This window comes from Bombina bombina, chromosome 3, assembly GCF_027579735.1.
Source record: "Bombina bombina isolate aBomBom1 chromosome 3, aBomBom1.pri, whole genome shotgun sequence".
In the NCBI taxonomy this organism is placed as follows: domain Eukaryota; kingdom Metazoa; phylum Chordata; class Amphibia; order Anura; family Bombinatoridae; genus Bombina; species Bombina bombina.
In genome coordinates, this window is record NC_069501.1 from 1,017,154,093 (window position 1) to 1,017,179,728 (window position 25,636).

General features: G+C 38.0%; 1 protein-coding gene across 2 annotated transcripts in view; it reads left to right on the forward strand.

The window, feature by feature from the left end:
* The window catches only part of ARHGEF25 (Rho guanine nucleotide exchange factor 25), an 825,360-nt gene that overhangs the window by 606,905 nt on the left and 192,819 nt on the right, over positions 1–25,636 (forward strand). For both annotated transcript variants that reach the window (XM_053708199.1, XM_053708201.1), the window contains one exon: positions 17,672–17,994. In XM_053708199.1, the coding sequence (XP_053564174.1) occupies positions 17,672–17,994 (323 nt within the window). The remainder of the gene's footprint in view (positions 1–17,671; positions 17,995–25,636) is intronic.

Below are 25,636 nucleotides of genomic sequence, written 5' to 3' on the forward strand. Positions count from 1 at the left end.
CTTTTTCAAACCAGCAGCCAATGATAGCCCATTCCTCGGACTGAAATCCAAGCGCGTTCACTGCCGTTAGCACATGCGCGATACACTAGGAACACTAAAAGCGGAACCATAATAAGCCAAGTTGTTTCCGTTCCGCTTATATTACGCATAGTACTCTATTTCGTTCTATTAGCTAAAACCCCTATCCGCATCAAGGGCCCGATCCGATATGCAGCGTCGCCCGCAAATGCCGGCGACGCTGAATTTTGGTATCCTATATACGGCGTAACCTAGAAGTTACGCCCGTATATTTCTGCCGTCGCCCGTAGTTTTTTGGGCCATAGGCAGGTAACCTAACACCAACCTAACACCTAACGCATGCGCAATGTCTATCTACCTGTCAACCGCGATCTGCTAAATAAAACCTAACACCTAACGCATGCGCAATGTCTATCTTTCAACCGCGATCCCCCGCCGCAATCCCTAATAAAATATTTAACCCCTAAACCGCCGCTCCCGGACCCCGCCGCCACCTACATTAACTACCCCCTAATGTGATCCCCCTACACCGTCGCCAACTATATTAAACTACCCCCTAAAGTGAGCCCCTTACACCGCCGCCATCTACCTTACCTACCCCCTAAAGTGAGCCCCTTACACCGCCGCCATCTACCTTACCTACCCCCTAAAGTGAGCTCCTACCCTGCCGCCATCTATTTTAAAATGATTAACCCCTAATTTAATCCCCCTACCCCGCCGCCACCTATATTAAATTAATTAACCCCTAATTTAATGCCCCTACCCCGCCGCCACCTATATTTAATTAATTAACCCCTAATCTAATTTAACCCCTAAAAAACTAAACTATCCCTACCACTAAACCTAAGTCTAACCCTACAAATAGCCCTGAAAAGGGCTTTTTGTGTGGCATTACCCCAAAGTAAACTGCTCTTTTGCCATCCCTTAAAAGGGCTTTTTGCGGCGCATGCCCCAAAGAAAACTGCTCTTTTACCAGCCCTTAAAAGGGCTTTTGGCAGGGCTTTGTCACAAAGTAATCAGCTCTTTTGCCTCTAATCTAAATCCCCCTACACAATCAGATTGAACTTGAATCTGATTGGCTGATCGGCCGGGATGGATGCTCCGCGTCGGAGGAGCGAAGAAAGAAGATTGAAGATGCCGCTTGATGGAAGATGCCGCCGGATGGAAGAAGACTTTGCTGCCGCTTGGATAAAGACATCGCCCGGATCGGATGAGGAGTTCGGCCCGGTTCGGTGAAGACAAGGTAGGGAGATCTTCAGGGGGGTAGTGTTAGGTTTATTTAAGGGGGGTTTGGGTTAGAGTAGGGGTATGTGGGTGGTGGGTTGTAATGTTGGGGGGTGGTATTGTGTTTTTTTTTCAGGCAAAAGAGCAGTTTTCTTTGGGGCATGCCCCGCAAAAGGCCCTTTTAATGGCTGGTAAGGTAAAAGAGCTTTGAACTTTTTTAATTTAGAATAGGGTAGGGAATTTTTTTATTTTGGGGGGCTTTATTATTTTATTAGGGGGCTTAGAATAGGTGTAATTAGCTTAAAAATCTTGTAATCTTTTTTTTATTTTTTGTAATTTAGTGTTTGTTTGTTTTTGTAATTTAGTTTAGTTTATTTAATTGTATTTTAGTTTAGATATTTGTAGTTTATTTAATTTATTGATAGTGTAGGTGTATTTGTAACTTAGGTTAGGATTTATTTTACAAGTAAATTGGTAATTATTTTAACTGGGTAGCTATTAAATAGTTATTAACTATTTAATAGTAATTGTACCTAGTTAAATAAATACCAAGTTACCTGTAAAATAAATATAAACCCTAAAATAGCTACAATGTAATTATTAATTACATTGTAGCTATCTTAGGGTTTATTGTATAGGTAAGTATTTAGATTTAAATAGGAATATTTTCATTAATAATATTAATATTAGATTTATTTTAATAAGAGTTTAGTTAGGGATGTTAGAGTTAGATAGGGTTATTATACTTAATATATATATATAATATAATAACGATATTAACTATATTAACCCTAATATAATTAGGGTTAATATAGTTAATATATATAATATAATAATTATATGAACTATATTAACCCTAATATAATTAGGGTTAATATAGTTAATATAGCTGGCGGCGGTGTAGGGGGATTAGATTAGGGGTCAATGTGTTTAATATAGGCGGCGGCGGTGTAGGGGGATTAGATTAGGGGTTAATACATTTATTATAGGTGGCAGCTGTGTAGGGGGATTTAGATTAGAGGCAAAAGAGCTGATTACTTTGTGACAAAGCCCCGCCAAAAGCCCTTTTAAGGGCTTGTAAAAGAGCATTTTTTGGGGGGGCATGCGCCGCAAAAAGCCCTTTTATGGGCTGGCAAAAGAGCAGTTTACTTTGGGGTAATGCCACGCAAAAAGCCCTTTTCAGGGCTATTTGTAGGGTTAGACTTAGGTTTAGTGGTAGGGATAGTTTAGTATTTTAGGGGTTAAATAATTTAATATAGCTGGCGGCGGGATAGGGGGATTAGATTAGGGGTTAATTAATTAAATATAGGTGGCGGCAGGGTAGGCGCATTAAATTAGGGGTTAATTAATTTAATATAGGTGGCGGCGGGGTAGGGGGATTAAATTAGGGGTTAATAATTTTAAAATAGATGGCGGCGGGGTAGCAGCTCACTTTAGGGAGTACGTAATGTAGATGGCGGCGGTGTAAGGGGCTCACTTTAGGGGGTAGGTAAGGTAGATAGCGGCGTTGTAAGGGGCTCACTTTAGGGGGTAGTTTAATATAGTTGGCGACGGTGTAGGGGGATCACATTAGGGGGTAGTTAATGTAGGTGGAGGCGGGGTCCGGGAGCGGCGGTTTAGGGGTTAAATATTTTATTAGGGATTGCGGTGGGGGATCGCGGTTGACAGATAGATAGACATTGCGCATGCGTTAGGTGTTAGGTTTTATTTAGCAAATCGCGGTTGACAGGTAGATAGACATTGCGCATGCGTTAGGTTTTAGGTTTATTTGGCAGGTCGTTTAGGGAGTTACGGGGCTCCAATAGACAGCGTAAGGCTTACTACGGCTGCTTTTTGTGGCGAGGTGAAAATGGAGTAAGATTTCTCCATTTTCGCCACGTAAGTCCTTACGCTGTATATTGGATACCAAACTGCGCGGGTTTGGTATACCTGCCTATGGCCCAAAAAACTAGGGGCGACGGCAGAAATATACGGGCGTAACTTCTAGGTTACGCCGTATATAGGATACCAAACCAGTGCAAAATTCAGCGTCGCCGGCATTTGCGGGCGACGCTGCATATCGGATCGAGCCCCAGATGAGTATAGGGGTTTTACCTAATAGAACGAAGTAGAGTAGTACTATGCAGTAATATAAGCGGAACGGAAACAAATTGGCTTATTATGGTTCGCTTTTAGTGTTCCTAGTGTATCGCGCATGCGCTAACGGCCGTGAACGCACTTTGCATTGAAGTAGGAGAGATGGGATATCACTGGCAGCTAGTTTGAAGAAGAAGCTCTATACGTCATGGTGGGGGGAGTTAAGCAGCCATATTAGGACACCAATTTTGAAGTTATCGTAGGCGATTCAACAGTGAAGGCAGGAAGTAAGAGAAAGGGGGCACGTTGCAGCTTGATCTTTATTTATAGTTTTTCAACATAGATTAATGTTGTGGGCAGTGTTGAATGTCCCTTTAAACTTCTGGGTACAACTACAGTGCTTCCAGCGGTATTCAATACCATTCTCTTAAAAGGTGCTGGTTAGTGACGTTCTGAATCTTCACACTGGCTGCACCATCTTGGAACTGAATTATTCCAGTATTCTCTAACAGAACTGGTGCACATTAAGAGATCAGTGATAGTGTTGTCTTTTTGACAAGCCGTACCATGCACAATAAGGGGTGAGAGCTGTAAATCTTTTGCAGTTGCTGCATTTCTCTATTTTTATAGTTTTTTTTATTTTGTTTTGTAACTTGTAAACTGTGTAAAAAAACAACAACAACAAAAAAACAACAACTCTTTTGCTTTCTATTATACTAAGCTAATCCAAAGTGCAAGGTACAGCCGTCAAAAAGCCAGTAACATCACTTTCTGTGAAAGAGCACTGCTTCTGTCACAGCATGCAACAATATGTTACAAGATGGTGGCACCCAGTATAAAGATGCAGAGCTTTGCCAACTGACTTCTGTAATGGGTTAAAATAACAAAACGGCTTTAAAAAAGTGCTGCATGGCTTTAAAAACTATGCTATTGTAGTTGTACTCAGCAGTTTAATATCCCTTTAACTAACAACCATTAACAAATCTTCATATTCTATGAGTCTCTTCCACTAAATTTCACTTATTTTTATCTTCATTATTTAATTAATGGGCTCAATAGAATAGCATAGGGCTTGGTGAGACTGGAGAGGTTTAGAAGACTGTTAGTGAATGTAATCCACCTTCATAAGGTTTTATTATATTCTGTTTAATTTGTATTCTCCATTCTAACTTAAAGTGAATGTAAATTTTGATACTAAAGTGCCCGTTTTTTAAAAATTTGATTAAAAACAGGGGCACTTTAATTCATCAAAATTTACATTTCACTTGTGTTGTGAAAAAATACCTTTTAATCTTGAGAGCAGCTCCAGCTTTCTCCACCCGTCGCAAAGCCTTTTCCTGTTTCTAAAATGATGAATCCGGCTTCCTCCAATCATGGCATTGAATCAGACACTAATTCCCCTGGGGGGAAAGCCGTGATTGGAGGTTGACCTATCTATCATTTCTGACATCAGAAATGGCTTGCGATGACCGGAGGAAGCTGGAGCAGCTGTCAAGATTAAAAGGTAAGTTTTTCTTCACAACGAGTGAAATGTAAATTTTGATGAATTAAAGTGCCCCTGTTTTTAATCGAATTTTTAAAAACCGGGCACTTTAGCATCAAAATTTACATTCACTTTAACTTATTAGCTTCTCTTGTAAGTGCACTGTGTGTCTATACTTCATGTAAATTGTTTGCCGTTCTCCCTGTTTAATCTGCCTCATGTCTTTTGAACACAAGGTTGTTCCCTGTAGTGAATAGTTACTATGGTGATGCGGCCTGCAGTGGAATTCTGCCCACACACAAGACAGTATGACCCTTACCTGTTTTCTTAACCCTCAACCCAACCACAAGTTTGGTTCTATTAAGGTACAGGAAGAGAGCCCTTATTTCATGATTCAGTCCTTAATTATTCATATAGAAAACATGACAATCTGTTTTACTGCATTTAAGACACAAATGTAAAACAGATTTTAAGCTGGTCATTACAGTACAAAAGGTTCCAAGTACCCTGTATTTCATAGGAAACATCCGTATTACCACAGTCCTGCCTATCGTATCTTCTCTTTTAAAAGGCTGCCTTTAAAAGTGAGTCTAAATATATATATAAAATATACAAAGAATATTATATGTTAATTACGGACATTCCTTAAGATTTGGTTTATTTTGCTCCATAAAGTGCGAGGGGTTTTCATCGGGTCTGTGTGCTTCGGATTTATTTTGAAAGTAAGCGCGATTGAGCAGCATTGAAGTTAACGCACATCAGAGATCTGGTTAACTGTTTTGCAAAACAAAAAAGTGTCACAAAACATCAAAAATACATTGTAAAGTACAATTGCACTCATAATAACACTATCTGATAAAAATAATTTTTTTTAAAAATATTGCACAAAAAAGTTATAAGGGCTCAAAGATATGAGGTCTCAGGCTGACAAAGGGCTTTTAACATAGAAATACATACATATGCATGTCTAAATATGTATATATATATATATATATGTTTACATATGTATTTATATGTGTGTATATATGTATTTACAGACATATACACATAAATACATATGTATATATATATATATATATATATATATATATATATATATATATATATATATATATATAAAGTGCATTAGAGCCCTTTGCAGTTACATATGTATTTATATGTGTGTATATATGTATTTACAGACATATACACATAAATACATATGTATATATATATATATATATATATATATATATATATATATATATATATATATATATATATATATATATATATATATATATATATATATGAAACAAAAAAAGCGTGTATGTCAAAGGGTTAAAAAACCTCTCTTTCAAAACACAGAACTGCGCTCTAAATAAACCTATTTTTTTAAAATACAATATAAATATCTGGATGATGCCAAAATCAAAACATTCAAATAATCAAATAATATTGATTCATTGAAAATATATAACAGAATGAAATATATAATGATAAGATAATAAATCACAATAAAAAGGATAAGTTGGTTGGATCCCACGTAATAGTGCAGATCAATTGTAGGTGTCGGCTGCTGTATCTTATTAATCCTCCGGAATCTCACGGAGTAAGGTAGAAATCTAAAAAAATGAGAAAGAAAGCGCACAAAGGCACCTACATAGTGCAAATCAATTTAATTTAAACAATAATACAGGGGTATATTAAAACTGCTCCCCGTAGGGTATCTACTCACAAGAGTCAACCTCAAACTTGTGAGGTATGTTTGAGCATGTAGTTTGAAAGTTCCGCTCAGAACCGCTTGCTATGAAAGTGCTTAATCAAAGAAGTCAGGACAAATCCAACCTGAATGCCGGGTGTCGCTGTCTGTAACTCGAGATCTGGACAAGTATTTCTCCCGGCCTCTTATTCCACTCACATCCCTTTTTGGTAGGAGTTTTTTTGGGATACAATCTTTCTTGAGCAAAATGGTCCGTGCAGATACAAACACAGCTGATCGCAAATAGTGCTGGCAGAATGGTGAACCGCTGAGGGAGAGAGCTGAGATCCCAGGAACAATTAATGAGGATTCAGAATTCAGTCTGTGCTGATCCAAAGTGAGGCTAGAGTGATGATTCTCAGTAGTATCAAATTACCTATATATATAAAGTGCATTAGAGCCCTTTGCAGTTAAGTAGGTGAAAACATGTGAAAGCATATTTATGCAAGATTCATATTTAATAAAGTGTTATACTGTGTATTTACTGTGAATATTTCACATTCCAAATGTTCTTCACATAGCAAAATATGTTCTATGTATTTTTAATTATACCTATAAATAATCATGTATATAAATAGGTATAGATATATATTTTACCAAAATACCATCATATATATGTATAAATATGTATTTATGTATTTATGAATAAATAGAACATATTCTGTTATGTGAAGAACATTTAAATGTGAATTATTAATATTTTCAAGTTGGGTTAGTGCACTTGAGAATATGCAATCGGGTTTGCGAGCAAGTAGGGTATTAGGTTTTTTCCACTTTTTCTGCGCCATTGACTTCTATGGGGGAATACGTTAATGCAAATCAGTTTACTTTCAACTTGTAATACGAGCACTACCCAATGCGGCAAAAAACTTACGTCTATCAGAGTTAGTGTGCGAGTGGGATCATTAAATACCACTAAAAGTTATGATGACATAGGTCCAAACATGGAACTATGTCCTGCTATCATACTCTCTTCCCTGCTTGATCTACATGACCTACTTTATAAAATGTACAGAATGGTGATCCAGGTTATCTAAACTGAGCCCCAACCTGGGACTGCCAAGACCCTGCATTCTTTTATATTTGGATCCCATTCAAAATGAAAAATAAAAATCACATTGTAGACCAGACAACATTTATTCTGTCATCCAAACCTCAACCCATTTGCCTATTTGATAAAAAATAAAGAAAAAAAAAAACAAAAAACCTGTGCCCTGGCTGACCAACTCCTAATCCTTAAAGGGACACTGAACCCAAATTTTTTCTTTCATGATTCAGATAGAACATGCAATTTTATTCAACATTCTAATTTACTCCTATTATCAATTTTCTTTGTTCTCTTGTTATCTTTATTTGAAAATCATGAATGTAAATCTTACCAGCCAGCCCATTTTAGGTTCAGTACCATGGATAGCACTTGCTTATTGGAGGCTGACATTTACCCACCAATAAGCAAGCATAACCCTGGTTCTCAACCAAAAATGGGCCGGCTCCTATGCATCACATTCCTGCTTTTTAAATAAAGATAGCAAGAGAACAAATAAAATTTGATAATAGCAATAAATTAGAAAGTTGCTTAAAATTGAATGCTCTATCTGAATCATTAAATAAAAAAAGTGTGTTTAGTGTCCCTTTAACAATAATCTTAATATCTGATACAAAAATATGGCAAACAATATATTTCTCCAACATAGGTGTGTCCGGTCCACGGCGTCATCCTTACTTGTGGGATATTCTCTTCCCCAACAGGAAATGGCAAAGAGCCCAGCAAAGCTGGTCACATGATCCCTCCTAGGCTCCGCCTACCCCAGTCATTCTCTTTGCCGTTGTACAGGCAACATCTCCACGGAGATGGCTTAGAGTTTTTTAGTGTTTAACTGTAGTTTTTTATTATTCAATCAAGAGTTTGTTATTTTGAAATAGTGCTGGTATGTACTATTTACTCAGAAACAGAAAAGAGATGAAGATTTCTGTTTGTATGAGGAAAATGATTTTAGCAACCGTAACTAAAATCCATGGCTGTTCCACACAGGACTGTTGAGAGCAATTAACTTCAGTTGGGGGAACAGTGTGCAGTCTCTTGCTGCTTGAGGTATGACACATTCTAACAAGACGATGTAATGCTGGAAGCTGTCATTTTCCCTATGGGATCCGGTAAGCCATATTTATTACGATCGTAAATAAGGGCTTCACAAGGGCTTATTTAGACTGTAGACTTTTCTGGGCTAAATCGATTCATTATTAACACATATTTAGCCTTGAGGAATCATTTTATCTGGGTATTTTGATATAATAATATCGGCAGGCACTGTATTAGACACCTTATTTCTTAGGGGCTTTCCCAAAGCATAAGCAGAGTCTCATTTTCGCGCCGGTGTGGCGCACTTGTTTTTGAGAGGCATGGCATGCAGTCGCATGTGAGAGGAGCTCTGATACTTAGAAAAGACTTTCTGAAGGCGTCATTTGGTATCGTATTCCCCTTTGGGTTTGGTTGGGTCTCAGCAAAGCAGATACCAGGGACTGTAAAGGGGTTAAAGCTTAAAACGGCTCCGGTTCCGTTATTTTAAGGGTTAAAGCTTCCAAATTTGGTGTGCAATATTTTTAAGGCTTTAAGACACTGTGGTGAAAATTTGGTGATTTTTGAACAATTCCTTCATGTTTTTTCGCAATTGCAGTAACAAAGTGTGTTCAGTTTAAAATTTAAAGTGACAGTAACGGTTTTATTTTAAAACGTTTTTTGTACTTTCTTATCAAGTTTATGCCTGTTTAACATGTCTGAACTACCAGATAGACTGTGTTCTGAATGTGGGGAAGCCAGAATTCCTATTCATTTAAATAAATGTGATTTATGTGATAATGACAATGATGCCCAAGATGATTCCTCAAGTGAGGGGAGTAAGCATGGTACTGCATCATTCCCTCCTTCGTCTACACGAGTCTTGCCCACTCAGGAGGCCCCTAGTACATCTAGCGCGCCAATACTCCTTACTATGCAACAATTAACGGCTGTAATGGATAATTCTGTCAAAAACATTTTAGCCAAAATGAACCCTTGTCAGCGTAAGCGTGGCTGCTCTGTTTTAGTTACTGAAGAGCATGACGACGCTGATATTAATATCTCTGAAGGGCCCCTAACCCAATCTGAGGGGGCCAGGGAGGTTTTGTCTGAGGGAGAAATTACTGATTCAGGGAACATTTCTCATCAGGCTGAATCTGATGTGATTACATTTAAATTTAAGTTGGAACATCTCCGCATTTTGCTTAAGGAGGTATTATCCACTCTGGATGATTGTGAAAAGTTGGTCATCCCAGAGAAACTATGTAAAATGGACAAGTTCCTAGAGGTGCCGGGGCTCCCAGAAGCTTTTCCTATACCCAAGCGGGTGGCGGACATTGTTAATAAAGAATGGGAAAGGCCCGGTATTCCTTTCGTCCCTCCCCCCATATTTAAAAAATTGTTTCCTATGGTCGACCCCAGAAAGGACTTATGGCAGTCAGTCCCCAAGGTCGAGGGAGCGGTTTCTACTTTAAACAAACGCACCACTATACCCATAGAGGATAGTTGTGCTTTCAAAGATCCTATGGATAAAAAATTAGAAGGTTTGCTTAAAAAGATGTTTGTTCAGCAGGGTTACCTTCTACAACCCATTTCATGCATTGTCCCTGTCACTACAGCTGCATATTTCTGGTTTGATGAACTGATAAAGGTGCTCGATAGTGATTCTCCTCCTTATGAGGAGATTATGGACAGAATCAATGCTCTCAAATTGGCTAATTCTTTCACTCTAGACGCCACTTTGCAATTGGCTAGGTTAGCGGCTAAGAATTCTGGGTTTGCTATTGTGGCGCGCAGAGCGCTTTGGTTGAAATCTTGGTCGGCTGATGCGTCTTCCAAGAACAAGCTACTAAACATTCCTTTCAAGGGGAAAACGCTGTTTGGCCCTGACTTGAAAGAGATTATCTCTGATATCACTGGGGGTAAGGGCCACGCCCTTCCTCAGGATCGGCCTTTCAAGGCAAAAAATAGACCTAATTTTCGTCCCTTTCGTAAAAACGGACCAGCCCAAAGTGCTACGTCCTCTAAGCAAGAGGGTAATACTTCTCAAGCCAAGCCAGCTTGGAGACCAATGCAAGGCTGGAACAAGGGAAAGCAGGCCAAGAAACCTGTCACTGCTACCAAGACAGCATGAAATATTGGCCCCCGATCCGGGACCGGATCTGGTGGGGGGCAGACTCTCTCTCTTCGCTCAGGCTTGGGCAAGAGATGTTCTGGATCCTTGGGCGCTAGAAATAGTCTCCCAGGGTTATCTTCTGGAATTCAAGGGACTTCGCCCAAGGGGGAGGTTCCACAGGTCTCAGTTGTCTTCAGACCACATAAAAAGACAGGCGTTCTTACATTGTGTAGAAGACCTGTTAAAAATGGGAGTGATTCATCCTGTTCCATTAAGAGAACAAGGGATGGGGTTCTACTCCAATCTGTTCATAGTTCCCAAAAAAGAGGGAACGTTCAGACCAATCTTAGATCTCAAGATCTTAAACAAATTTCTCAAGGTCCCATCGTTCAAGATGGAAACCATTCGAACTATCCTTCCTTCCATCCAGGAAGGTCAATTCATGACCACGGTGGATTTAAAGGATGCGTATCTACATATTCCTATCCACAAGGAACATCATCGGTTCCTAAGGTTTGCATTCCTGGACAAGCATTACCAGTTTGTGGCGCTTCCTTTCGGATTAGCCACTGCTCCAAGGATTTTCACAAAGGTACTAGGGTCCCTTCTAGCGGTGCTAAGACCAAGGGGCATTGCAGTAGTACCTTACCTGGACGACATTCTGATTCAAGCGTCGTCCCTCCCTCGAGCAAAGGCTCACACGGACATCGTCCTGGCCTTTCTCAGATCTCACGGCTGGAAAGTGAACGTGGAAAAGAGTTCTCTATCCCCGTCAACAAGGGTTCCCTTCTTGGGAACAATTATAGACTCCTCAGAAATGAGGATTTTTCTAACAGAGGCCAGAAAGACAAAACTTCTGGACTCTTGTCGGATACTTCATTCCGTTCCTCTTCCTTCCGTAGCTCAGTGCATGGAAGTGATCGGGTTGATGGTAGCGGCAATGGACATAGTTCCTTTTGCGCGCATTCATCTAAGACCATTACAACTGTGCATGCTCAGTCAGTGGAATGGGGACTATACAGACTTGTCTCCAAAGATACAAGTAAATCAGAGGACCAGAGACTCACTCCGTTGGTGGCTGTCCCTGGACAACCTGTCACGAGGGATGACATTCCGCAGACCAGAGTGGGTCATTGTCACGACCGACGCCAGTCTGATGGGCTGGGGCGCGGTCTGGGGATCCCTGAAAGCTCAGGGTCTTTGGTCTCGGGAAGAATCTCTTCTACCGATAAATATTCTGGAACTGAGAGCGATATTCAATGCTCTCAAGGCTTGGCCTCAGCTAGCGAGGACCAAGTTCATACGGTTTCAATCAGACAACATGACGACTGTTGCGTACATCAACCATCAGGGGGGAACAAGGAGTTCCCTAGCGATGGAAGAAGTGACCAAGATTATTCTATGGGCGGAGTCTCACTCCTGCCACCTGTCTGCTATCCACATCCCGGGAGTGGAAAATTGGGAAGCGGATTTTCTGAGTCGTCAGACATTGCATCCGGGGGAGTGGGAACTCCATCCGGAAATCTTTGCCCAAGTCACTCAACTATGGGGCATTCCAGACATGGATCTGATGGCCTCTCGTCAGAACTTCAAAGTTCCTTGCTACGGGTCCAGATCCAGGGATCCCAAGGCGGCTCTAGTGGATGCACTAGTAGCACCTTGGACCTTCAAACTAGCTTATGTGTTCCCGCCGTTTCCTCTCATCCCCAGGCTGGTAGCCAGGATCAATCAGGAGAGGGCGTCGGTGATCTTGATAGCTCCTGCGTGGCCACGCAGGACTTGGTATGCAGATCTGGTGAATATGTCATCGGCTCCACCTTGGAAGCTACCTTTGAGACGAGACCTTCTTGTTCAGGGTCCGTTCGAACATCCGAATCTGGTTTCACTCCAGCTGACTGCTTGGAGATTGAACGCTTGATTTTATCGAAGCGAGGTTTCTCAGATTCTGTTATCGATACTCTTGTTCAGGCCAGAAAGCCTGTAACTAGAAAGATTTACCACAAAATTTGGAAAAAATATATCTGTTGGTGTGAATCTAAAGGATTCCCTTGGGACAAGGTTAAGATTCCTAGGATTCTATCCTTCCTTCAAGAAGGATTGGAAAAAGGATTATCGGCAAGTTCCCTGAAGGGACAGATTTCTGCCTTGTCGGTGTTACTTCACAAAAAACTGGCAGCTGTGCCAGATGTTCAAGCCTTTGTTCAGGCTCTGGTTAGAATCAAGCCTGTTTACAAACCTTTGACTCCTCCTTGGAGTCTCAATTTAGTTCTTTCAGTTCTTCAGGGGGTTCCGTTTGAACCCTTACATTCCGTTGATATTAAGTTATTATCTTGGAAAGTTTTGTTTTTAGTTGCAATTTCTTCTGCTAGAAGAGTTTCAGAATTATCTGCTCTGCAGTGTTCTCCTCCTTATCTGGTGTTCCATGCAGATAAGGTGGTTTTACGTACTAAACCTGGTTTTCTTCCAAAAGTTGTTTCTAAAAAAAACATTAACCAGGAGATTATCGTACCTTCTCTGTGTCCGAAACCAGTTTCAAAGAAGGAACGCTTGTTGCACAATTTGGATGTTGTTCGCGCTCTAAAATTCTATTTAGATGCTACAAAGGATTTTAGACAAACATCTTCCTTGTTTGTTGTTTATTCAGGTAAAAGGAGAGGTCAAAAAGCAACTTCTACCTCTCTCTCTTTTTGGATTAAAAGCATCATCAGATTGGCTTACGAGACTGCCGGACGGCAGCCTCCCGAAAGAATCACAGCTCATTCCACTAGGGCTGTGGCTTCCACATGGGCCTTCAAGAACGAGGCTTCTGTTGATCAGATATGTAGGGCAGCGACTTGGTCTTCACTGCACACTTTTACCAAATTTTACAAGTTTGATACTTTTGCTTCTTCTGAGGCTATTTTTGGGAGAAAGGTTTTGCAAGCCGTGGTGCCTTCCATTTAGGTGACCTGATTTGCTCCCTCCCTTCATCCGTGTCCTAAAGCTTTGGTATTGGTTCCCACAAGTAAGGATGACGCCGTGGACCGGACACACCTATGTTGGAGAAAACAGAATTTATGTTTACCTGATAAATTTCTTTCTCCAACGGTGTGTCCGGTCCACGGCCCGCCCTGGTTTTTTAATCAGGTCTGATAATTTATTTTCTTTAACTACAGTCACCACGGTACCATATGGTTTCTCCTATGCTATTATTCCTCCTTAACGTCGGTCGAATGACTGGGGTAGGCGGAGCCTAGGAGGGATCATGTGACCAGCTTTGCTGGGCTCTTTGCCATTTCCTGTTGGGGAAGAGAATATCCCACAAGTAAGGATGACGCCGTGGACCGGACACACCGTTGGAGAAAGAAATTTATCAGGTAAACATAAATTCTGTTTTTGCAGTGCAATTTCAGTGTTTGTAAACGGTTTCTGTACTTACTGATTTAGTTATACTTTAGAGAGTGTAACTTTTAGCCCATCGTGTTTCATTGTGGCAGTATTGAGATATTACAGAATTAAAATAGGTTAATGGACTACAACTTCCAGAACTCCAAGCAAGAAAGATCCCATGTCACTTAACAGGCTGTCAGCACAGACCAATGGCAGTGGCTCTTCTTTTACTAAATATGGCAAATACAGTTTTATGTGACCCAGTACAACTCCTGACGTTTGGATGAAAAAAGAGGTTCACAAGTTAAATATCCGTTACAGAAGAAAAGAAGGCTGAACATGAGTTTTGTGAAAAAACTGTATTCATGTTTATCTGGTAGTTTACTAAAAAGCACTCTACGTAATGCATTTTAAGCCAGATATTTCATTTCCTCAGAAGATGTAAATAAACAATTTAACGGTGCATTTTGACCCTAGAACTTTTTTGAATCAGATAGGTAGATGTTTTAAAAAAACAACATAAATCTGTCCATGGTGACATTTATTTCAAAATGTAATTCCTCATAAAATGCTTAAAGGGTCAGTGTACTGTAAAATTGAATGTGTTTCCAATGACTTATTTTACCAGCTGCAGAGAATAAAATATATTAGAAATTGCTCATGGGGTTATTTTTGTATTTGAAATAGCTGTTTTTGTTCTTTGAACCCACAACCCATCAAAATAGGTTGAGCTTGCAGAGAAATCAGATATCCTTAGTTTATCATTTTCTGTACACACACATGCTTTATTTTATGATCTCCGTATTCCAAATCCCAATACTTAGAACAATTGAAAATTAACATTTTATTGCTTATGTCTTCTACCATCTACTGGGAGTGTCATTTCTTCTGCAGGTTTCTACACAGGTTTCTTTTAACCTATACTTAGTATAAAAACTTTTAGAATTTGTAGGGGTATAAACCATAGGAAAAATCAGCTATTTCAAATGCAGAAATAAAATAAAAGGAACTATTTGTAAACAATTAAATACCATCCAGCAGGTAAAATAGGTCATTGGAAACAAATAAAGTGGAGACATTTTTAGGGGAAATTGTCCTTTTAATTCTACTGCTCATTGCAATTTAAAAAAGTAAGTGCTATTGTATTGTCTATTTATTTGGCATTTGTCAGTTATCCAATTCTACTGTATTTAGTTGTCATTTAAGGTGTAATATAATTGTTTACCATATCAGTGAGGGTTTGTTTAGGTGCAGATATTATTGTAGGATAGATATTAGCAGTAGCAATAAGTGCCTGCTCAATAACTTACAGGTTATAAGCTGCCTTTAATCACTTATGGACTCTCAGCCTGAAAATGTGTTCATATGAATGGGATGTTTCACACATAAAGTATTACTCATTTAACAAAACACATGACAACATGACAACATGTGTCTCAGTTTTATGAGCTCCCAATTTGCGTTTAATGTCCCTTTACGCTCTCTAGTGCAGAGAAAGCACATGACTCTTGACTCAGACTCCCTCACCTGTTATGAAGGGTGACCCAGATTGTACTCAAACACTTGATCCACCCCAACATTAAAGGGCCATAATACCCAAATGTTTAAACACTTGAAAGTGATGCAGCATAGCTGTAAAAAGCTGACTAGAAAATATAACCTGAACATCTCTATGTAAAAAAGAAAGATATTTTACCTCATAAGTTCCTCAGTAGCCACCTCCCATTGTAAAGGATTTCTAAGCAGCATATTAGTGTGTCTGTCCTGGGACAGCTGAAAGGATGAGCCTCGTGAACTCTCATATTATTTCACCAATCAGGTAAAGGAAGCTTACTATGAAATCTCATGAGATTTAAGTCAAATCTCATGAGATCACAGTAAGAGTTCATGACCTCAGCACTGCTGATGCTGATTGGCTGCTGTTCATTTCTTCATTTATTTTTTATTTTTACCTGCAGCTGGGAGCAGCTGAGTATAACTTTTTACACAGAACTTACTCTGCTGAGCTGAGGAAATTGTGAGGTAAAATATCTTCCTTTTTTACATAGAGATGCTCAGGTGATATTTTCCAGTCAGCTTTTTACAGCTATACTGCATCAGTTTCAAGTGATTTAGCATATGAGTATTATGTCCCTTTAAGACATATTGGTATGGGGTAACCAAATGTTCTGTTAGCACATTTCAGAAGAGTTGCTTACTTATTTCATTAATTGATTTCCTGTGTGGCTTCTGAGCATGTGAAAAACACTCAGCAGCCATCTTAGATGAGGGAAAAGTCAAAGTGAATACAAAAAGCAGCCAGATTATCATACTCTGGGTGGCCTTCTATTAAAGAAACGTATAGACATTTCTACTACGTAAGAGTAATATTTACAAATTAAAAAAGATGGGTCTGCAGTCTCAAATGGGGACATACTTATGTCTTGACTTACCCTTTACTCATGCTGGGGCATACATAGTTTGTTTATTTCCCAGGTGAGTGGTAAGGGTCTTGTGTTACGCCAAAAACGCTTACAGGGATATAGTACTTTTTAGAAAAAAACAAAACAGAAAGGATACAGAAAGGGACACTGAACCCAATTGTTTTCTTTTTTGATTCAGATAGAGCATTACATTTTAAGCAACTTTCTAATTTACTCCTATTATCAAATTTTCTTCATTCTCTTGGAATCTTTATTTGAAATGCAAGAATGTAAGTTTAGATGCCGGCCCATTTTTTGTGAACAACCTAGGTTGTCCTTGCTAATTGGTGGAAAAAATCATCCACCAATCAAAAACTGCTGTCCAGAGTTCTGAACCAAGAAAAAAGCTTAGATACCTTCTTTTTTATATAAAGATAGCAAGAGAACGAAGAAACATTGATAATAGGAGTAAGTTAGAAAGTTGCTTAAAATTACATGCTCTATCTGAATGACCAAATAAATTTTTTGGGTTCAGTGCCCCTTTAAAGGGACATTAAACACTTTGAGGTGGTAATATAAAATGATAAATTGTATATAATAAAATAACTCTGCAATATTCTTTCATTATTTATTTTGTCCTCTTTGCCTGTAATTCCATTCTGAAATTGTGAGCTTTTCAGTTTCTGTTAGAAATGGAAATGCAGTACACTGTTATGTTCTACACAGCCATTGGCTGCACACTCTAGTGACCTATTTATAACGGTCCCTAATTGGCCACAGCAGAGAAGGTAACATAAGTTACAACATGGCAGCTCCCAGTGTTTTATAGACACTAAAACTTTACACTTATTTTGTCACTTTTTAAACAACTAATGAAACTTTAAAAAATACATCTATATGTTAGTCATTGACTAATCTTTTCTTTGAATGCATCATTCTATCTAGCATGTATTTAGTGTTTAATGTCCCTTTAAGGAGTCATATGCCTTGTTAGCATGAGGCTTGCCATAAAAACTCCTGTTCCTATATGTTCATATTTACAAGACTGATCAGCAAGATTTATTTGCAAATAAACACTTCAAATCAGAAGCAGTAAACTTGGTTTGTAAATCTGTTTTATATAGTTGAAATCATTTTTGTCACTTGTATTTCTGTCTCACAAATCTTTGTATTTCTTCACTTTTAGAATCCTACTCCATCGCTGGAAGTGATGGAAGTATATCGGCTTCTGTGGCTTCTATCCAACCGCAGCCATCAACTAGTTCGGCTCCTAGTTCCCCTGGATCCAGGAGGTCTGTCAGCACGCTGAAAAAATGGCTTACCAACCCTGTAAGGAAACTAAGCAGTGGCAGTCGCCTAGACCAGCGGCAGACAAAAAAAGTTGAAAGCAGGCCAAAGCGAGGCACCCCAGGGCGAAGGAGAAGCGCAGATGATGGGGGAAGAAGGAGCTTTGACCTTGGTGTTTTAAGGAAAGTGGAGGACTTGACACGGCCAGAAGACAAGGGTTTGGTAAGCAATAGCTTATTTTTTCTAGGTGTGTTAAATGTAAGTAAGAAAAAAACAATAATGTTTTAAAGAAATGTGCCTTTTTCTCTAAACGTTTCAGGCATATTTATGCATGAATGATTTATAAGCAAATATAACAAAGTTATCTGAATAGCTAAGTCCTTGTAAAACTTATAGCATGTTGTAGACTTAAGCAATTCATTTAAAAAGAAATAATTAAATATTTTCTCACATAACACTTGACTGGCCTTTATAGTTATATCTTAGAAATGTAATTGTTATTTTCTTTCTTAAAGGGACACTAAACCCAAAATGTTTCTTTCATAATTCAGTAAGAGAATACAATTTTAAACAACATTCAATTTTACTTCTATTATCTAATTTGTTTTATTTTTTTAGATATCCTTTGTTGAAGAAATAGCAATGCATATGGGTGAGCCAATCACATGAGGCATCTATGTGCACCCACCAATCAGCAGCTACTGAGCCTTTCTAGATATGCTTTTCAGCAAAGAATATCAAGAGAATGAAACCAATTAGATAATGGAAGTAAATTAGAAAGTTGTTTAAAATTGCACGCTCTTTCTAAATCATGAAAGAAAAAAATTGGGTTTCATGTCCCTTTAAGTATGGTAAAAGCAGCATTCTCTGTGCACAGAACTGAAGAGCAATTACATTTTGTTTCAGGCATATGCTCTGATTGGAGAGTTTAGGCTGGAGTGAGCTCTGATTGCCCAGTGTCTGTAAGTTCTTGCTGGCAGATTTCATTTTCTCCTGCTTTATTTTTGGAGCCATGAACTACAATTGCAAATGTTTTTTTTTTGATAATTTTACATTAAAGAGGCAAGAAAACAAGGGTCTAGAAATATCACGCATGCAGTGGACAGTTGAAAAAAAAATTATTGTATTATAAAATGCTTTTTATTCATTTTCCCCATTTTCTGTAATAAGGCTGTGAAAATTGTGGCAATTGGAAGGGCACACTGCAGACTTCACAAACCTAACACTGTTACATATCTGTCCCTAAAGGGGTAGATAAGCTACTACAAAGCAATGCCTTGTCTACTCCAGCATCTAACCTAATTGACTCCTCCAAATGTTGCAAGTGGTGAGAAGGTTTGGCTATTAAAAACATATGCAGCAAACAAGGTTTACTCTACTTGGAAAACCATACTAGGCCTTTTTGTTATTGTATTGTAACACAATATAATTAGGTGTTTAATGTGGTTTTTTTAAATTAAAAGGCTGTTGCATCAAATAAAGCCAACATATATGATTATTATTATTATAATGATGATGATTAAAGGGACTGTAAACACCTTGCAATTAGAAGACGTTTCTGTTCTTAAGGTTTTAAGTTTTAACGTTTTTAAAACAAATTAACATCCTTTTTACTGTAATTGGTTTTCAGTAGTCAAACTCCAGCCACCATTTACTTTATTTGGATTAGTCAATCGGGGCTTTAGTCTGTATACAACAAAGCTAGACATTGTCATAAAGTTAATATGAAATGCATTGTTTTGCAGTTGTTATCAGATAAAGCCAATTAGGGACAGATGTGTAACAGTATTAGCCTTGATAAGTCAGCAGGTGCATTTCAAGTTCTGAGAATTAGAAATTGCTCAATTTGCAGAGCTAAATTACATGAAAAGAGGCAAAATAAATAATGAACGTATAATGCAAAGTTGTTTTATTACACATAACTAAACATTTTATTTAAAAATATCAAGGTGTTTACTGTCCTTTTGGGGGATCATAAGCCACCACTGGGAAGGACATGGTTAATCTCCTTGATACACGAAAAACAGTGATTGTTTTGAGAGCTACACCAATTGGTTGTCCTGCAGTGTAATGACTCAACTCTAAGGAAGCTGCGTCTAAGGATGCTGAGATCCCTGCTGCTTTGATGATACATAATTTATCTACACAGAAAACAAAATATCTCCCTCTCGCCCCTGCAAAACATCTCTCTAATTTCCTGACCATCCTCCTAATCATAAAAGCTGAGTAGTATTAATCTACTAGGTTTTATGTGTGTGCATTTCACTGTATCTTTATTTATTTTTTTAACTTTACTCTTCGGCAACCAGGGAGGGTTACAACTCATTGTGCCCATTGCATTGATGGCTTCTGTCTGAAACTAAGGTTAACTAGGAACTTTTTGGAGAAATGAAAAATAAGGGTTACATTACAAGTGCGGTGCAAATGGTTTTGCGCTAGCGCAATCGCAATTTTGTGAGTCATTTTCATTCCAATGATATTACAAGTTCAGCGAAATTGCAAATGCGCTAGTGCAATCCCTCTTTACGTTTCAATCCTTTCCGCAATCTAAGACCTGTGGTAAACTGTTTTGAGAAAATAAAAAGTTGCACAAAACACAACAAAAATACATACACTTACACCAATAAATAAACTATTAACCCTTAAACCGCCCACATCGCAAAGTACCTAAATACACTGTTAACCCCCAAACCACCACCCCCATACATCGCAAACACTTAATAATACTATTACCCCCTAAACTGCCATCCCCACATCGCAAAATACCTAAATATTCTTTTAACCCCTAAACCGACACCCCCCCACAACCCAAAGTTATAAACTAACATCTAAACCCCCTAACCTAATACCCCCTAACTTAATTCAAATTAAAATACCCCTAAATTAACTAAATAAAAATCCTAACTACCTTAAAAAAATAACTTACCTGTAAAATTGAATAAAAACCTAATCTTACCTTTAAAAAAAAACAACTAACATTACACACAAAAAAACTACCATTACTGAAAAATAAAAACACCCACCATTAGAATAAATAAAAAAAATAACATTACAGAAAATAAAGAAATTACCAAAAATAAAAAAAATGTAATCCTATTCTAATACCCCTTAAAAAAAAAAAAGCTAAAAAAAAATAAAACTACCATCTGCCTTTTGTATGGCATTGCCCTAATGCGATCAGCTATTTTGTTGAAAACAAAACAAAACACTAACCCCTCTAACATTACAACCAAATTAAAAAAACTAACTAAAGAAAAATAATTAATCATTGCCCTGAGTCAATAAAAAAAAACACCACAAAACAGCACCTCTAAAAACTAACACTATAACCCCATAAATGTACTCACCGATGATGACAATGGCGGCACTCCATCTTCTTCATCCAGGCAGAGGTCTATCTTCGGACAGATAGCTCAGCATGCTAAGGCACTGTGGCTGAGCTCTGTAGCATCCCAAGGGTTGCAGGTTCGATCCCCGGCGAGGTCCACTCAGCCTTTCATCCTTCCTAGGTCGATAAAATGAGCAGCGCCTTGAGACCCTTACGGGTGATTAGCTGCGCTTTACAAGTACCCAATACATACATACATCCAGGCGGGCAATCTTCAAATTCAATCAGCCAAAAGAATGAAAGATTTTTCCTTTCTTTCTATTGGTTGATTTGAAGTTGAAGATTCAAATATTTATGCCATATTTATTTTAAATAAAAGTTTTACTTTACTTTAAATATTTAACATTCCAATGTTCTGCACATAGGGGAATATGTTCAAATTATTTTTAAATAGATATCCCTATATATATATATATATATCTGTATATATCTATACCTCTATATATTCATGTACAGTATATATATATATATATATATATATATATATATATATATATATATATATATATATATATATATATATATGTATAAATATATATTTATTTTATATATAAAAATAATAAAGAGAACATATTCTGCTATGTGAAGAACATTGGAAAGTGAAATATTCATATTTTCGTGTCGGTTTAGTGTACATGAGAATATGCAATCGGCTTTGCGCGAGTGGGGTGTTTTTTTCTCCATTAACTTCTATGGGGGAATACATGAAGGAGCTTTGCACTCGTCAGGTTAGTGTGTGAGCACAACTTCTTGCACAATTAATGCTCGAGTAGAACATAGCCGTACAGGGGGCCGCAAGAAATACATTTTTTTTCCCAAAAATACGTGGACTCTCGTGGTTTTTAAATTGCGGCGGTTAATCGTGGTTTAAAACCGCATCCCGTATATTGCACAGCCCTAATATATATATATATAATATCCAGTATATACACTAATTATATTGCAGCAAAGTAATTAATGAAAAACAGTTACAATTATTCATGCATTAAAAATAATTATCATGGGGGGGTGGAGCCGACCAGCAACAAGTATGGTCGCACACTGTTAGAGCTCCGTGATAGCCAGCTCTAATTGGCCCATAACTAGTCGGGTCAAAGGCAATATTTACCTACAATCCACAACCCTTCTACCAAAGTTAACCCCAGGGTGTAGATCGCATTGGGAACGGACTGCAAATCTTGACCAAACAGTCTGATACAACGAGCCGCGGCACACTCTCGGAACAGGCCACGATTAAGAATACTGAGATCCCTGGCAGACCACAGTAGCTCAGGAGCACCGTAAGGCCAAAACACTGGTTGCGGATAAACATAGCAGCAGAGGCCTGTCTCGGCACCAAGGCCTACACAAGCAGGCAACACCTTGTGGCACAGCTCCTACCATTTCAGAGCCTGAGATCTCAAAAACACACAATTTAAAAACTTGCAAAGTAAGTGGTTACATATTTAACTCTGTGGGGACATTTAATAAGCCATCGAAGGACACTTTGACCTGCCAATCAGCCCATATTTGGGGCAAATACTCAACCTAACTAAGAAAACAAACACTCACCACATGAGTAAAACAACGCCATTCTCAGTACGCTACTTCTCAGACAAATAGCAGAACTGACCAAAGCAAGATTTATCATGATTGGATGGCTTCTGAAAATAAGAGCAAAGCTGATAAACCGTCCAGGGGCCCTACGCAGTCTGGCGGGAAACGTAACACTTTTTCTAAGGCCATGGAGCCGCAGATCAGCGGTGAAACAGAGTTACTCACAGCAGAAACAACACATCACAGATCAAACGGCTACCTCACAGCTGGGAGACTATACACCTATAACTAGAGCTGACCTCCAAACCTTGACTACCAAAGCAGATCTTACTTCCTTTATGACGCAAGTCAGTAAAGTTATTAAATATGGACTTGCTAAAGTCAAAAGGGATATCAGTGAGCTTGGTAACCGAGTCCTTCAATTAGAAGAGCAGATTGAAGAAACACAACAATCTTCAGATAACACGACAATGGCTCTGCAACAGCAACACACAGCTATTGAAAACCTACAAACACAAATGGAGGACTTAGATAACAGAGATCCCCTACTGTTGGGGGTTCCCATTTGCCATAAAAGTGGTAAAAGAACACCCAAGACAGACAACAGCATAAAAAGAACGCACGAAAGTCCCAATGTGCAGAATGGACCACAATGGCAAAGAAGAGGAAGAGTGCTGCCATCACAACTCCTATATCTTCATCAATTCCTAGACCCAACTTAAAACCATGCCATCATTGAATCTTATAGATCCAGGAAGAAGAAAACCACTAAATGGACGTTAGCCTATGGGACAGGCTTAATAATAAGAGTCCCACTTTGATCCGACTTTACTATAACTCTTTACTATTCTAATATTTTGTGTCCATCCAGAGTGAACTGGCATTGACATCTGCCTAAACTCCCTTCTCATCCCAATCTCATTTCTAAGATGAGAAGTGACTTTATCACAGGAATCCTTTCTCCTTTTAAGTTCTATGTATATAGTCAACTGATTTTTGTTTTAAATTTTATGTTAACTTGTTTAAAATTTTAATAGTGACTTTAATAGTGAATTTTGTAAAAAATAAAAAAAAATAAAAAATTGTTATATCTTTTCTAAATAATTGTAATAGACCCCTAAATATGTTACAAATACACCCAATGACATATTGCAATCCTTTTGTACTGTTGTAGTTCTGGGGATTCTGATTTAAATCAGCAGCATGGGAGCGTGCATATACTAGACTGACATAGGGCGTATGGTGCAGTCCCTATTGGACAATGCACCTGTCTATCAAATTGAGAGTACAGAAATTCTCAGAGGCGGCCGGGGCACAGGTAATTGAGCAGCTTTAAAAAGTAATATTTTCATTGTTTATTTTTTTTAAAATCAGGCATCACTGTGCACATATCTAGGAGTACTTTTCAATTTTTTAAATTCATAAGCTTAAGTTTACCATCACTTTATTTTGCCTGCTTATCCTGTAATTTAAATTTGAAAATGTTTTGGAATTCGGAACATAACTGTCTTAATTGAAATATAGTGGTCCTCATTTATAGCTGCTCCTTATTCTCCACAAAGGGATGTGTCCCTGGACTACAAAACAGCAGTTTTTCTAACAAAATATCAGTTATCAATGTATTTGCAACATTTATATTGTATTCAGTTCTTTAGCAATGCAGTGATTAATTACTGATGCATATATAAAAAAACACGTTAATCTTCCTTAAATGAGATAAATCGCACTACTGTCATATCACGTTTTCCATATTACCAACACTTGCTTTGTGCAGTAAAAGTCATGTAATGCAAACTGCAAAATTGTGTGCCCATTCACGAATTCCCCATAGAAGTCGATGGAGAAGACAAATAGAAGAAAAAAAAACACAAGAACCCTAATATGTTGCGCAAAGCCCATGACCTATTCTCCTCGAAAAGTGTTCATAAAAATGTGAATATTTCATATTGCAAAAATGTTTTCGCAACGGAATATGTTCTTTTTAATTCTAAATAAATATTTCTCTAAACATGTGATGATTTTTGGACTGATATATCTATTTATTGCACGATACGTATAGGAATATATATATGTCTAGATATCTCAAGATCTATGTGTGAAAATCTCTTTGAAAATCCCTCTGAGATATTGTTTAATGTGCATAAGATGATTGTAATGTGAAATATTTTCATTATCTCCATAGTTAAACATATCTTTATACATATAAATGCATGTTTCTCTATGTATGTGTATGTATGTCAATGTAAAATCCCTGTGTCGGCTTCATTTTTCTAACACCCGAGATCGCATATCTTTGATCCCTTATAACTTTTGTGTGCAATATTTTTTTTAAATAATTTTTATCAGGCAGTGTTAATATTAGTGTAACTGTACTTTGTAATGTATTTTGAAGTGTTTTTTATGAAACCTTTTTGTTTTAAAGCTGTTAAAGGGCCATAATACCCAAATTGAAAGTGATGCAGTATAGCTGTAAAAAGCTGACAGGAAAATATCACCTGAGCATCTCTATGTAAAAAAGAAAGATATTTTACCTCAAAAGTTCCTCAGTAGCCACATCCCATTGTAAAGGACTTCTAAACAGCAAATTAGTATGTCTGTCCTGGGACAGCGGAAGGAGCAAGCTTAGTGCACTCTCATCTTATTTCCCTATTCAGCTTAAAGGGCCACTAAACCCAAAATCTTTCTTTCATGATTCAGATAGAGAATACAAATTTAAACAACATTACAATTTACTTCTATTATTTATTTTGCTTCATTTTTTAGATATCCTTAGTTGAAGAAAAAGCAATGCACATGGGTGAGCCAATCACACGAGGCTTCCATGTGCAGCAACCAATCAGCAGCTACTGAGCATATCTAGATATGCTTTTCAGCAAAGAATATTAAGAGAATAAAACAAATGAGATAATAGAAGTAAATTAGAAAGATGTTTAAAATTGC